The sequence below is a fragment of the Ranitomeya imitator genome, chromosome 3 (assembly GCF_032444005.1).
Source record: "Ranitomeya imitator isolate aRanImi1 chromosome 3, aRanImi1.pri, whole genome shotgun sequence".
NCBI lineage: Eukaryota > Metazoa > Chordata > Amphibia > Anura > Dendrobatidae > Ranitomeya > Ranitomeya imitator.
This window is the reverse complement of record NC_091284.1, coordinates 175,363,404-175,377,829: the sequence shown is the minus strand read 5'-3', so window position 1 is coordinate 175,377,829 and position 14,426 is coordinate 175,363,404. Positions and strand designations below refer to the sequence as shown.

At 43.1% G+C, this 14,426-nt stretch overlaps 1 protein-coding gene across 4 annotated transcripts in view; it reads left to right on the top strand.

Moving 5' to 3' along the window:
* Positions 1-14,426, top strand: part of SYTL5 (synaptotagmin like 5) — a 461,654-nt gene that overhangs the window by 293,548 nt on the left and 153,680 nt on the right. For 3 of the 4 annotated variants that reach the window (XM_069761622.1, XM_069761626.1, XM_069761625.1), the window contains 4 exons: positions 529-678; positions 1,342-1,492; positions 2,192-2,312; positions 11,299-11,405. In XM_069761622.1, the coding sequence (XP_069617723.1) occupies positions 529-678; positions 1,342-1,492; positions 2,192-2,312; positions 11,299-11,405 (529 nt within the window). The remainder of the gene's footprint in view (positions 1-528; positions 679-1,341; positions 1,493-2,191; positions 2,313-11,298; positions 11,406-14,426) is intronic. The other variant, XM_069761623.1, reaches the window with a different exon arrangement.

The window sequence follows — 14,426 nt, the reverse complement described above, 5'->3', positions numbered from 1 at the left end:
CCAGCCATAGATACAAGTTTGCTGTCCCTCTATGTGACTACAGACTTGTAAATCCTCACATCGTGCACACTGCATGTTGTGAGGATTTTCCGGTGCCAGCGCTGAAAGCAGGCAGTCATGTGATATCCCACATTCCAACTAGCCTTGTCCGGCTTTGCTCAGTACACCTGCATTGAGCGAGGCTGTACCCCTCTAGTTTTCACATGACCACATGCATACAAATCGCATACTTGAGGCCATGCGCTAGGTGTTCCTGGCACCGGAAAATCCTCACAGCAACCGATGGAGTGTGCCTGATGTGAGGATTCACTAGTCTGCAGCCACATAGAGTGACTGCAAAGTTGCAGTCCAGGGCTGGATAACCCCTTTAAAAATTTCTATTTCCTCAGTAGTTGTCCGGGTTTCACCATCTGTAATAGAAATCCATGCATACATTACAAATATCTCCCAACTTTACCTTACAGTAGTATTTGTGTATTTTCATTTGTCATTCTTCTTTATGGTGACACATACACTATTGTATTACAGGAGATCCAGACCAGATGTTCACAGCCTCCCTGAAGCTTCCCAAGCAGAGTTTCTACACAATGGACAGGAAAGTGTTGATGTAATCAGTCAAGCAAGCTTCAAAATTGACTCCCGCTCTGAATCGAAGCGCAGCTCACCTGTTTCTGTTCGGTAACCGTTTAATTAATTTTCATGTCAGATCATAATTTTTATAAAGTTTTTTTTTTTAGGCTTTTTTTAAAGATTTATGTTTGTAACATTGTATTTGCCTAGGTTGAGACCTCATATACATAGAATTGTATTGCTCCCCACATAGTTCTATCCGAGGCTCCATATCACAGAATTGGTCTGATGCAAGGCATCTAATACAACAAACTGGACTCTTTTTTTATGCAAACGCTAATGGAAATACAGGGTGGGCCATGTATGTGGATACACCTGGGTGGGCCATGTATATGGGTACACCTAAATAAAATGGGAATGGTTGGATATCAACTTCCTGTTTGTGGCACATTAGTATATAGGAGGGGGAAAACTTTTCAAGATGGGTGGTGACCATGGCTGCCATTTGGTAGTTGGCCATTTTGGATCCAACTTTATAAATGGTCCACCCTGTATTTCCATACATACAGTAGTGAGCATGGGTCCATTTAAAAAGCAATAGAACCACATAGGCATCCCAAACATGGTTCCATGTATGAGATCTTAAACTGGATGATAATCCCTATATAAGGCCTATATATAAAGAACTGATTGTCTTATTGTTGATGATAGTAAAGATCTTTTGTGTAAAAATTGCTGGCATATTTTATAGGATTTCTTTTATAATTCCAGTGAAAGTGTACATTCCTTAGACCCTACTGGCAGTGTCAATTCACAAACAACTGGTCAAAGCAACAGTTCCTGGACTACCACAAGTGCTGTAGTGCATTGCAGTTCTCCCACCCCAAGTAAACGCAGTCTAACATCTAATTACAGTCACACGGTGAGTGCTGCGTCTTATTATATAATTCTAAGATTACTCATAATGACTGTTAGAGGTCATAATGAGTGGCAATATATTCCATTAACTAACATTGAGGATGTAGCATCTCTTGATGGTAGACTGGCTCCCCACTGAGGGATGGCACAATGCAACCATTTTACTCACTGGTAGGCAACAAGCCTGTTGGTTACAGAATTTTACATGAGGCAATGAGCTTGGACGTTTTAACTGTCTCACAAGAGGCAACAGATAAACTTGTAAATTGTATTCACAAGATGAAGTATGCGTCTAAGATCCTGCTAGTGGGAATTATAGACACAGGATTTTAATTAATCACTACATGGTTTTGTAAATTCTGTATCAGAAAAGTGGAGACATAAAATTAAGGGGGCTTTGCAATGAAATCAAGTTCATAGCATAGATGATAATGCGTTGATCACTGGGTGTCTCCATGCTAGGACTTGCACTGATCTGCAGAACAGAGAATTTTTTTTTGGAGGGGCAAATTGTATCCCCATTACAAAATGGCTGGTTGCTTGGATGCCTGACTGCTGCTCCATTTATTCCCTTTGGGGCTGCCGGAAAAAGATCTGTAGCCCCATGGGAAATTATTTTCACTGAACAAGCCTTTTGCATATGAGAAAGTGTTTAGGGTTTTGGGGTTTGAGTTTTAAATTATACATTGATTTTTATTCCCAGCAGTCATTAGGAAGTGGAATGAAAACAAGTTCTAGCATACCAGAAGATATTGCAAAGAGACATAGGAGACGAGGTTCTGGCACTCCATCCTTGGCCTTATCTCGAGTTTCAGTTGCATCTGGTATGTATGTCATCTATGTGATGGAAATTTCTAAAATGATTAACACAAGTGCTACAGTTTTAAGTGACTGTTATTCCCATATATTGTGAATCTCTGTTACTTGCTTGGAGCCCCCATTGCCGTTAGATTTATGACCACATGACTTGCACAATTTGCCATTATTAACCCCTTTCTGACATAGTACGCCGATGTCACACACCCTCCCTTTGATGTGGGCTCCGGCGGTAAGCCCACATCTTTTCCGGCACATGTCAGCTGTTTTGACCAGGAGTTGTCATCAGCATAACAAGTACCGGCACCTGGCAAAAAGCAGTACAGTTCAAACTGTTCCCTGATGCCATCTGGCTGCTGAACGCAGCTCTCATCATTGCCCCCTGCTTGAGCTGAGATCAGGACGACCAGGAGACTATGATGGGAGTTGTATTCAGCAGCAGCTGTGTAACTCCTTTGCAAAATAAAGAATTAAATAAAAAAAAACGGCTTGGGCTTCCTCGTAATTTTCATAACCAGCAGAGGGAACCCACAGCTGCGGGTTGATGTTAATAATCTGGGACAAGGGACCCCATAAGGTTCCCAGGCTATTAATAACAGCTTCTCCTTCATTTCTCTTTATCGCCCTATATGTGCCCTCCGTTGTGCAACCGATCTATGACTAATATCCTCTATAATCTGAACCTCCCGCCTCTGTCTCCAAGACTTTTCTTGTGTTGCACCAGTCTACTGGCATGCATCACCCCAAATGATCCGACTGATGTCAAGCCCGCATGTTTTTAAGTGTGTTTTAAAAACACATCTGTTTAGGAAAGCTTATAACCTCACATCACCTACCTCACTCTCCCCTGTTCCCTCCTTCTAAATGTTAATCATAATCTGCTTGTCACGGTTAGCTGCAGCCGCTGATGCGGCACACCCCATAAATGCCCCCAAGCCAACCAACCTCGGAAGGCATGGGGTGTACGTCCCCTAGGGACGAAATATGGACCCTTTATACTGCAGAGGGGGACCTTGGCCTTCCCGAACTAGGGGAGGGCAGAGACCGGTGTTCTATGGCAGCTGAGCATGTGGACAAGGAAAGAGACACGTAGGACTTGATTACACCGCACAACTTCAGGTATAGAGAAAGTAAAGTTTACTAAAGTAAAGTCACACAGTACATAAACCAAACATGACTATGCCAGGCTCTTGATTCCACACATCCCAGAAGTGTACCACCCAGTGGATCCCAAAGCACCAACGGATCACTGGGGCACACATAAGTGGGAAATCAGGACACAGGCAGGACATCAGGGTACACGAGGTCATCAGGACACAGGCAAGACATCAGGGTACAGACAGGACATCAGGACATCTGGACACAGGAAGGACATCAGGACACAGGCAGGGCATCAGGACATCAGGAATACCGGATAGACATCTGGGACACTGGTGTGGCAGCCCAGTTCATCAGCTGGGACACTGGTGTGGCAGCCCAGGGCATCAGTTACATAAGGACATCGGACACGGGAAGGACATCAGGGTACACGAGGTCATATGGATGCAGGCAGGACATCTGGGTACAGACACGACATCAGGACATCTGGACCCAGGGTCACCGGCAAACATCAGACTCCAAGTAGCGGTCATCAGGTTCCAGTCTGTGGTCTTCAGGCTCTGGGCATCGGACCTAGGAAGGAACTCAAGCTGGATGGTGCTAGAACCGCAGGATTGCTGGACCTGCCAGGAGCTAGCACCGCATGGTAGTCAGAGCACCGAGTAGTAGATGCTCAGCAGAAACACTGGTTACAAGAGACTCAAAGTAACTGGGTGTGAGGCTCCAGATGCAGAGGGATTCCAGGAACATAACACAGCAAACACAGTTCAGACAGACTCAGGTACAGGACAGGTACAGGATCAAGGATTCAGGCCTGAATATACCTCGAGGACAGGCGGCAAAACAGGACAAAACAGGAATCAAGGCAAGGACTTTGGTACCAAAACATAGACAGGAGAGGTGCAGGAACACAAACACAGATAGCAAAGTTCAGGAGCTTTGTGAGTAGCTCAGGCCCCGCCCATAGGGCAGGGGAACTTTATATAGGAGCTGCCCCTCAGCAATTGGCTGGGGACAGCACTTCAAGTACACACACTAACCCTGATAAAAGCAGGGGAGGTATGGCCGCGCACGCCCTTAACAAAAAAAGAAACCATTACAGCACAATCAGTGCAGGAACTGAGGCCCAGGGCACCTGGCAGCGACTGCACACCAAGACACACGTGAAAAGTCATGCACCAGCTGCAAATGACCTCGCAACCCGTGGACAGCTTCCACAGCTGCAGCCAGGGACCGCACTTGCTGATGGTCATGCAGCAGAGCAAAGACCTAACCACCCATGTACGGCTACACAGCAGAGCAGCGAACTAAGAAGGCTCCATACAGGTAACAGCCAACAGTATCCCAGATCAATTAGGGGGAAAGGAGCAAAGGGTTAAAGCAAAGACATGCATTGTCACGCCGAAAACCAGATACAGACAGAACGGCGTGACACTGCTCTTTCATATTCATCTGGCTCCACATCCTCCAAGCACCCAATACCACTTGGCAACTGTACCTAGACAGATCCTTGCTGGTGATCGCATCATGCAGCTTGATATGAAAACCCTATTATGTATTTTCCAGCCATCATTATTATAACAAGAACATTCTACCTATTGTGTCCCCTATTTCCTTATAGACTAGCTTGCGAGCATGGCCCTCACTCCTCCTGTAACTGTTGAGCTATTTTATATTTGTCATTTTCACCTACGCGCATGCAGAGTTTTGAAGCTTAAACCAGCTCCATCAAAATAGGCAAAGCTGTGGAGGAGCCAGGGCGAGACAGAGTGTGGCTTCGCTCACCCATCAAACTCAGAAATGTGCTGATGGTTTTTATGTCAGAGATGCACGCCACTGAGATGTGCCAATTTCATTAGGTAGAGTGTGCCTCTTAATGAATTTGGCGCATTTCACTCCATTACTTCATTAAAATTTACGTGCAGGATGCTAGTATTAATGAATCGTCCCAGATGAGTTGATTTTTGCTTTTGCCTTAAGTTAAATTCCCATTATGAGTTTTTGGTGAGTTTTTGAAGCTGCATATTTTTGCTGCGCAAGGAAAACAAAGCAACTTATAGCTCCAGGAAAATGTATGGTATTTATATACCGTATATACTCGTGTATAAGCCAAGATTTTCAGCACTTTTTTTGTGCTGAAAATGCCCCCCTTGGCTTATACATGAGTCATTGTCCAGAAAGCAAGCAGGGGAGGGGGAGCCGCGGAGCAGCGGCAGGAGCCGGCTTACAGAAAACATCATACTCACCATCCTCGTGCCGTCGCTTCGTCTCCGTCCCTGCATCTCCGTTGTCCTGGCGCCGGCAGTTCTTCCTGTGCTGAGCGGTCACGTGGTACCGCTCATTAAGGTAATGAATATGCATGCATCGCATGCATCGCCACTCCCATAGGCCAGGGGAGCCATGCATGCAACAGTGGGAGCCACACATACCAGGACAGGACGGAGAGCCACCCATAACAGGACAGGGATGAGGGGACAATGCATACCTGGCTTATACTCGAGTCAATAAGTTTACCCTTTTCCTTGGCAAAATTAGGTGCCTCGGCTTATACTTGGGTCGGCTTATACTCGAGTATATATGGTAAATCTCGTGCTCACTGTGCTTTTTTTTAATGCTGTGTAAACTCACCTGCGGTACGAGTTTGAAATCTATGTCAATTTTTCTTGCGGGAATGCTGAGTTTTGTGTGCGAATTTTCATCATAAACTTGCATTAGATGCCCTAAAAATGCAAGCAATGCACACTATAACAGTAAAGTTTTGTCAGAGTCAAATACCAGGATGTTGGTATTTGAAAGCTGCTGTAAAGCTGCTTTATTTAAAACATGACATACCAAAAAGAAACAAAAAAAAACACTTTGAAAAAATGCAATAAAAAGCATGTAAAAATCGCACTAAAAAGGCAATGAAAAAAGCACGTAGCCTATTTTAGCTACGATAATAGGTGCAGAAATGCAGCACAAGTATTGCAACATCAAAAACTCACCAAATACTCATTGTGGGAACTTTGTCTTAGGGTTTCACCAAGAATCAATATATAGGGTTTTTTTAATTGAAAGCAGATCTTGATTTGACAAAAATGTTTTGATTAGTTCCACTATGTAACTCTCAGTCTATAGTTTCCCTCTTGTGGCAAATCCCTATCATTTCAAAATCCCACAAAAACAGCTCCTACAGTACATCTGCTATTCTGCTGCGAGCGCCAGCAGTTCAAAACTGGGGATGTCTGAGCAAGCAAAAAAAAGGTTGCTAAAATGATGCTCTGATTATAATCAGGCGCAATTCAAAAATCTCAGAACCACTGACATCAGGCAAGCAGACATTGTTCTCCTTCTTTAGATGTTAACAATTCATATTTTTTCCTTCTACTTCGTGCCAAGACTCAGAGCAATCCAAGTTTTACTTGTTCTACATGTTCTTTGAATTCAGTACTTGAATGGTAATCATATAATGTTACTCTGGCCCAGTGAGTCAAGTGGGGGACAATTTTTGCAAACACAAGAATGTTTGCAGCAGTAAAGATGGTAGTGTACCTAGAAGAGAGGAGACCCATAAAAAAGACCCAATACATGGACTCCTTAACAAATTGACCCTATTAGATCATCATATAAATCTGCGGTAATTTGGATCTGAAATATGAACCAGAAAAGTGAATTAATAAATGACAGATTTGTTGCAAAAAACATCTGCAGCCGAAAATCTGTTCCATTCAGTTTAATAGGGTTCAATGAATGGTGTAAACACACATGAATTCACACTAAACAGTTTGTCCAGTCTTAAGTTGCAAGTCTGCAGTCACTCTATATGACCACAAGTTTGCGATTTGTAAACATGCAGTCATTTGCTGACTAGACATGTGTTCTCAACGCTAGTGTATTGAGTGAGGCCGGACACGTCTAGTTGGAATGTGTATGGAAGTATGCAAATCACATACTTGTGGTCACATGACAGCCCGCTCCTGGTGCCAACAATGGAGAATGTTGTGAATTCAGCTTTTGGGCTCCCTCCGGTGGTTGTAGAGGGTAATGCAGTTGTGCCTGGACTGCAGGAGTGGACAGGTGTGTCTACTAATTGCAAAACTGACTGGGGTATATAGCTTTGCAGGATCCTTTAGTCAGTGCCAGTTGTCCATTGTTCTTGAAGGATTCACTTCCCTGCTGGTCTCTCCAGTTTGCTGTGTTTTTCTACAAAGATAAGTCCTGGCTTTGTTTTTGCTGTCCACCTGCTGTGGACCTTATAGTTCTGTGCATTTTCATGTTTTTGTCTTGTCCAGCTTAGTCTGTGAAGGATTTTTTGCAGCCTAGCTATTTCTCTGGAGATGCAGATATACCCCCCATGTCTTTAGTCAGATGTGGTGATTCGTATTTTCTGCGGTGGATATTTTCTAGTGTTTTTATACTGACCGCATAGTACTCTGTTCTATTCTTTCTTTTTAGCTAGTATGGCCTCCTATGCTAAAATCTGATTTCATATCTGCGTATGTTATTTCCCTCTCCTCTCACAGTCAATATTTGTGGGGGGCTATCTATCCTTTGGGGATTTTCTCTGAGGCAAGATAGGTTTCCTGTTTCTGTCTTTAGGGGTAGTTAGATCTTAGGCTGTGCCGAGGGGTCTAGGGAGTGTTAGGTACCCCCCACGGCTACTTCTAGTTGCGCTGCTATGTTCAGGGTTTGCGGTCAGTACAGGGACCACTTTCTCCAGAGTCCGTCTCATGCTGCTCCTAGGCCACCAGATCATAACATTACAACTGGCCAACAATGAGTTAAACGCATCTCAGAAGAAGGGAAGGAAAGTGCTGAGCCATTTTTTTTTTCTGTAGTCTGTTGTGTCTTTCCTTTCCTCTTTACCTCTGGGTGGCTACGGAGTCTAGTATTAACATGAATGTTCAGGAGTTAGTTTCTCGGGTGGATCAGCTTGCTGCTAGGGTACAGGGTATTTCAGATTTCATTGTTCAGACTTCTGCCTTAGAACCTAAGATTCCCACTCCTGATTTGTTCTTTGGTGACAGATCCAAATTTTTGAGTTTCAAAAATAACTGTAAACTGTTTTTTGCATTAAGACCCCGGTCTTCTGGTGATCCTTTTCAGCAGGTTAAAATCATCATATCTCTGCTGCGTGGTGACCCACAGGATTGGGCATTTTCCCTGGAATCTGGCAATCCTGCTTTGCTTAATGTTGATTCGTTCTTTCAGGCATTGGGGTTGTTGTATGGTGAGCCTAATTCTGTGGATCAGGCTGAGAAAATCTTATTAGCCCTGTGTCAAGGTCAAGAAGCGGCAGAATTGTATTGCCAGAAATGTAGAAAATGGTCTGTACTGACTAAATGGAATGAGGATGCCTTGGCAGCAATTTTCAGAAAGGGTCTTTCTGAATCTGTTAAAGATGTTATGATGGGGTTCCCCACGCCTGCTGGTCTGAGTGATTCTATGTCTCTGGCCATTCAGATTGATCGGCGCTTGCGCGAGCGCAGAGTTGTGCACACTGTGGCGTTGTCCTCCGAGTGGAGCCCTGAGCCTATGCAGTGTGATAGGATTTTGTCTAGAGCTGAACGTCAAACATTCAGGCGTCAGAATAGGTTGTGTTTTTACTGCGGCGATTCTGCTCATGTTATTTCTGATTACCCTAAACGTACTAAGAGAATCGCTAGTTCTGTTGCCATCAGTACTATACAACCTAAATTTCTGTTATCTGTGACCTTGATTTGCTCATTATCATCATTTTCTGTCATGGCATTTGTGGATTCAGGCGCCGCTCTGAACTTAATGGACTTAGAATTTGCCAGGCGTTGTCGTTTTCCCTTGCAGCCTTTGCAGAACCCTATTCCTTTGAGGGGCATTGATGCTACACCGTTGGCTAAAAATAAACCTCAGTTTTGGACACAGCTGACCATGCGCATGGCGCCAGCCCATCAGGAAGATTGTCGTTTTCTGGTGTTGCATAATTTGCATGATGATATTGTGCTGGGTTTTCCATGGTTGCAGCTACATAATCCGGTGTTAGATTGGAAATCCATGTCTGTGACTAGTTGGGGTTGTCAGGGGGTTCATGATCAGGTTCCTTTGATGTCCATGCCGTTGATTTGGTTCGTGCCTTTCATCGGGCTCATCCTGATCGGCCTGGGGGCTCTGGTGAGGGTTCGGTGACCCCTCCTCAAGGGGGGGGGTACTGTTGTGAATTCAGCTTTTGGGCTCCCTCCGGTGGTTGTAGAGGGTAATGCCGTTGTGCCTGGACTGCAGGAGTGGACAGGTGTCTACTAATTGCAAAACTGACTGGGGTATATAGCTTTGCAGGATCCTTTAGTCAGTGCCAGTTGTCCATTGTTCTTGAAGGATTCACTTCCCTGCTGGTCTCTCCAGTTTGCTGTGTTTTTCTACAAAGATAAGTCCTGGCTTTGTTTTTGCTGTCCACCTGCTGTGGACCTTATAGTTCTGTGCATTTTCATGTTTTTGTCTTGTCCAGCTTAGTCTGTGAAGGATTTTTTGCAGCCTAGCTATTTCTCTGGAGATGCAGATATACCCCCCATGTCTTTAGTCAGATGTGGTGATTCGTATTTTCTGTGGTGGATATTTTCTAGTGTTTTTATACTGACCGCATAGTACTCTGTTCTATTCTTTCTTTTAGCTAGTATGGCCTCCTATGCTAAAATCTGATTTCATATCTGCGTATGTTATTTCCCTCTCCTCTCACAGTCAATATTTGTGGGGGTCTATCTATCCTTTGGGGATTTTCTCTGAGGCAAGATAGGTTTCCTGTTTCTGTCTTTAGGGGTAGTTAGATCTTAGGCTGTGCCGAGGGGTCTAGGGAGTGTTAGGTACCCCCACGGCTACTTCTAGTTGCGCTGCTAGGTTCAAGGTTTGCGGTCAGTACAGGGACCACCTTCTCCATAGTCTGTCTCATGCTGCTCCTAGGCCACCAGATCATAACAGGAGAATCTTCACAGTGTGCAGTGCACACGATGTGAGGATTCTCAAGTCTACAGTCACATAGAGTGATTGCAGACTTGTAGCTTAAGACCACACACTTCCTTTACAGGGAAATGTCACAATCTCCCATATTTAAATTAATTCTAAAATAAAGCTGTATCATAGCCTTCTGAATTGAACTTAATTAGATAGACTAATGTGGGTTTTTGTAAGATCTTCAGATTTTTCGGAGCTTTACAGGTAAGCTCTGGCATGAAAATTATAATAACATTCCATTTTATATAAAATTAAGAGGTCTCTTGCATCAAAACATTGTAGTAATTATATTTTGGAGTGAGTTTGTTTCTGTAAAATTGCAGTATTTACCTCAATTTGAAAGAAATTACAGCAAAACCACATATTTTGCCACAAGTTTGCAATACATTGTGGGAAAAAAAGAAAATTACTCACCTTAATTTTAACAATTAAAGAGGTTGTCCACTATTTTTACATTGATGGCCTATCCTATGGAATCAACCGGGATCAGACACCAGACACCACTGACAATCAGCTGTTATTGGTGTCAATGGAGGTGGCCACCGGCCGGAAGTACTCACTCACCGAGCTTCTCCATCTACTTGTAGTGGCCGCCGCAGGGTACTACACAATGATTGGTTTGAACTGGAGGCAGATGTGCAGTACCAAGCTCTGGCCACTACAAGTGGCCGGAGCAGCTATGTAAGCGAGTACTTCTGGCCACCACCACCGAAACAGATAACAGCTGATGGGCAGGAGTGACGGGTGTCAGACCCCGGTCGATCAGAATTTGATGGCCTGTCCTGAGGATAGGTCATCAATGTAAAAGTAGTGGGCAACCTCTTTAAGTGTCTCCATTTATATGCAAAAAATATTTGTACTATTTTTCACAAATGGAGTACACCTCTCCTATGTGGCAGTAGTTATTGGTAGATAATAATTTATAGCACTCATTTTCAGATCACAGTCGGTCAGAGGTAGACCTTACCAGACCATTTACTGAGGGGAATGGGGAAACAGCAAGCATGAGGAGCAAATCTGTTCCAGGAGGATTGAACACTAACTTGGTGAGTGGAACATTAATGTCTTTCAAAAAATAACTGAGAGATTTTGTACAAGAGTTAGATAAACAGCAGATTTTGTTTCTTATTTTCGGGATGGATAATCTGCTGTGTATTATAGTAGAGCATCTTAAGATATCTGAACGGCGAGCAGAATTGAAATCTGCAGGTTGTCAATTTATTCAGATGAGTTCAAAGGGTGCAGTTCTGCAGTAAAATGTGAATTAGGTTTTTACCCCTGTGGATTTTCTGCTGCCAATGGTCCACAGTAAAAAGGTACTGTGAGCGCTTACTGTTAATAGTCACTGTTATTTCAACAAACTTATGCTTACTAGATTGTTAATGTATGAAGACCAAAGACAAAAAGTCACAGTCCATTTACTCAGGGATCACCTAGAATAATCAAATATTTTATTTGGTGCACAAAAAGTTAAAAGCAAACTTATAAAAACATTTAAAAAGGCATAAAATGACATGAATGGTATAAAGAAATGCTCAGAATAGAGCCACAGCCGTAAATCAAGAGAAAAAAACAGATATCTTGTGTGCAATAAAAACCCTTATCAGAAATACATTGATGTAAATAAAAATCTATATGGTCAGCACAACTGGAACAGGACGTAACAAACAAATGAATAAATATTTATAAATAATGTAGGGATACACTGATGCAGAAAGGAAAATCAGGGGGACACAGTAACGCATCAAAAGGAAGTGAGTCTGCAAAAAAGATTGCAACCCAATAAAGTTGTCTATATCATAAAATTGTTGACACAAATCATGATAAAGGACCAATGGTGCAAGACGGTCAAACAAAATGAAAAATGGCAACCAGAGTCAAAGTAATATGAAGCACACACTAAAGTAGTGTTGTGCAGACCAATGAGAGAAGATGCAAGAAAGGTATATAGGATGCATAAGGGAATCAATATTCCAGACAAATAAGAGGAAACATCTAGTCCCACCTGTGTCAAAGAATAAAGTGCTTCAAAGATATTGTGTCCACGCTCCTCTCAGCACTCCTCATGTGATTCCTAACTTAGGCAGGACCATATTCTTATTCTTGTTTGGTGATACAAAATGACAAGGGCGTCAAGGAAATGGGCGAGGTCTTAAGTATTGTTTAATTAAGATTTATTAAAAGGAGTCTGTGTCTTTCTTTTATTTAAAAAACTTTATTCTGGGTGTCTGTGTTTTTATACAATATGACTATGGGGTAGTCATATTGAAGCCTCTCCATAACTAACTTACAATACAATTTGTTGGTTCGATGAGGGGCCGCTCCAACACAGGATGATCCAGGTTCTACAGTGCTGCTCCAGGTTTTGTGTAGAAATGAAATAAAAAACATTATTAAAAAAAAAATTTAATAATAGTAAAAGACAACACAAAAGATACTCATATTCGCTGAGCAACTGCTGGCTTCAGAAAAGAAAGCTGATTATTGTACTTGTATTTTCTGATTTTTCGATCTGCAACACTTCGAATCCGAATCTCCTCTCTCATGTCCTTATTGAAGCGATCCTTCACCAAACGCCAACAAAATTTTACTCTCTTCTCTGTGAAGGGGGAAGAGAAAAAATTGTTAAAAGGCAGCAAAATTTACAGAAAAACAGACGCGTCCAAAATTGCAATACTTACCAAAATCCTTTCTGACTTTTAGTGTTGCATGGTCCCAATCATCCAGCAGTGATCTGGTCACTTCTTCCCAGAGTCGTCGGATCAAGACTGAGTCGGAATGATGCCAATCACGTTGTGGAACCTATAGATGAAATACAAAAAAAAGACTTTGTTAGTAAAAATGAAAACAAATTCAATTACAACTCTGATAAAGGATATTTACACCCCGTCTTTCCTCCTCAGCAACAGGAGACCGATGACCCTGGGAAGAATCATTTCCACTTGACTGCTCCTGCTCTTCCTCAGTGGATGGAACCTGCAAAGAAAATACATGATTTAACACATTTATAGTATTGCCAGTCAGTACATACCAATCAGTATATCAAATGTGATTACATAATCTGTGCCATGTCCAGTCTGTGAAGAATCACTGGAGGACATCTTGGAATCGCAGGCAGCAGTCAAGTGAAACAATACAGAAAAGAAAAAATAAACTTGTTTTAGAACACACACAATGTAGGCAAAAAAAAGGGACTCGTATACTTACTGTACATTACAGGCAGTAGTCCAACCACACAGCAGGCAGGCACCACACAACAGGAACCACAGCACAGCACCAGGACAGACTGAAGAACAGGACCTAGACAGCAGCACCAGAACCAGGACAGCAGCACCTAATCTGCAAGGAATGGAAAACAAAAATCAGTACAGAGTACAGACTGCAAAGACAGAAAGACATTTTCAAAGCTTCTATACTTACATAAACGGCAAAACTGGGACCACGACAGCAGCACTGGGACCATGACAGCAGCACTGGGACCACGACAGCAGCACCGGGACCAAGACAGCAGCATCGGGATCAAGACAGCAGCACTGGGATCAAGACAGCAGCATCGGGACCAAGACAGCAGCACCAGGACCAGGATAGCAGCACCTAATCTACAAGGAATGGAAAAAAAATCTGTACAGAGTACAGACTACAAAACTGAAAGACATTTTCAAAGCTATTATACTTTCATAAACGTCAGCACTGGGACCAAGACAGCAGCACTGGGACCAAGACAGCAGCATCGGGATCAAGACAGCAGTACTTGGACCAAGACAGCAGCATCAGGACCAAGACAGCAGCACTGGGACCAAGACAGCAGCATCGGGACCAAGACAGCAGCACCGGGACCAACACAGCAGCACCGGAACCAAGACAAGACCAGGATGGCAGCAACAAACAGTCTAGAAGCAACAGAAAAAGACATACAAAAGTACAGAGTACAGAATTCAGTGAGAGACAGACAGACATTTTCAAAGCTTCTATACTTACATCCAGAGTCTTCTGCCTTCATCCAATGTCCTGTGCCCGCATCAAGAGTCTTGAGAGTAATGGACTTCCTGTCTCCAGACCCCCTTTTA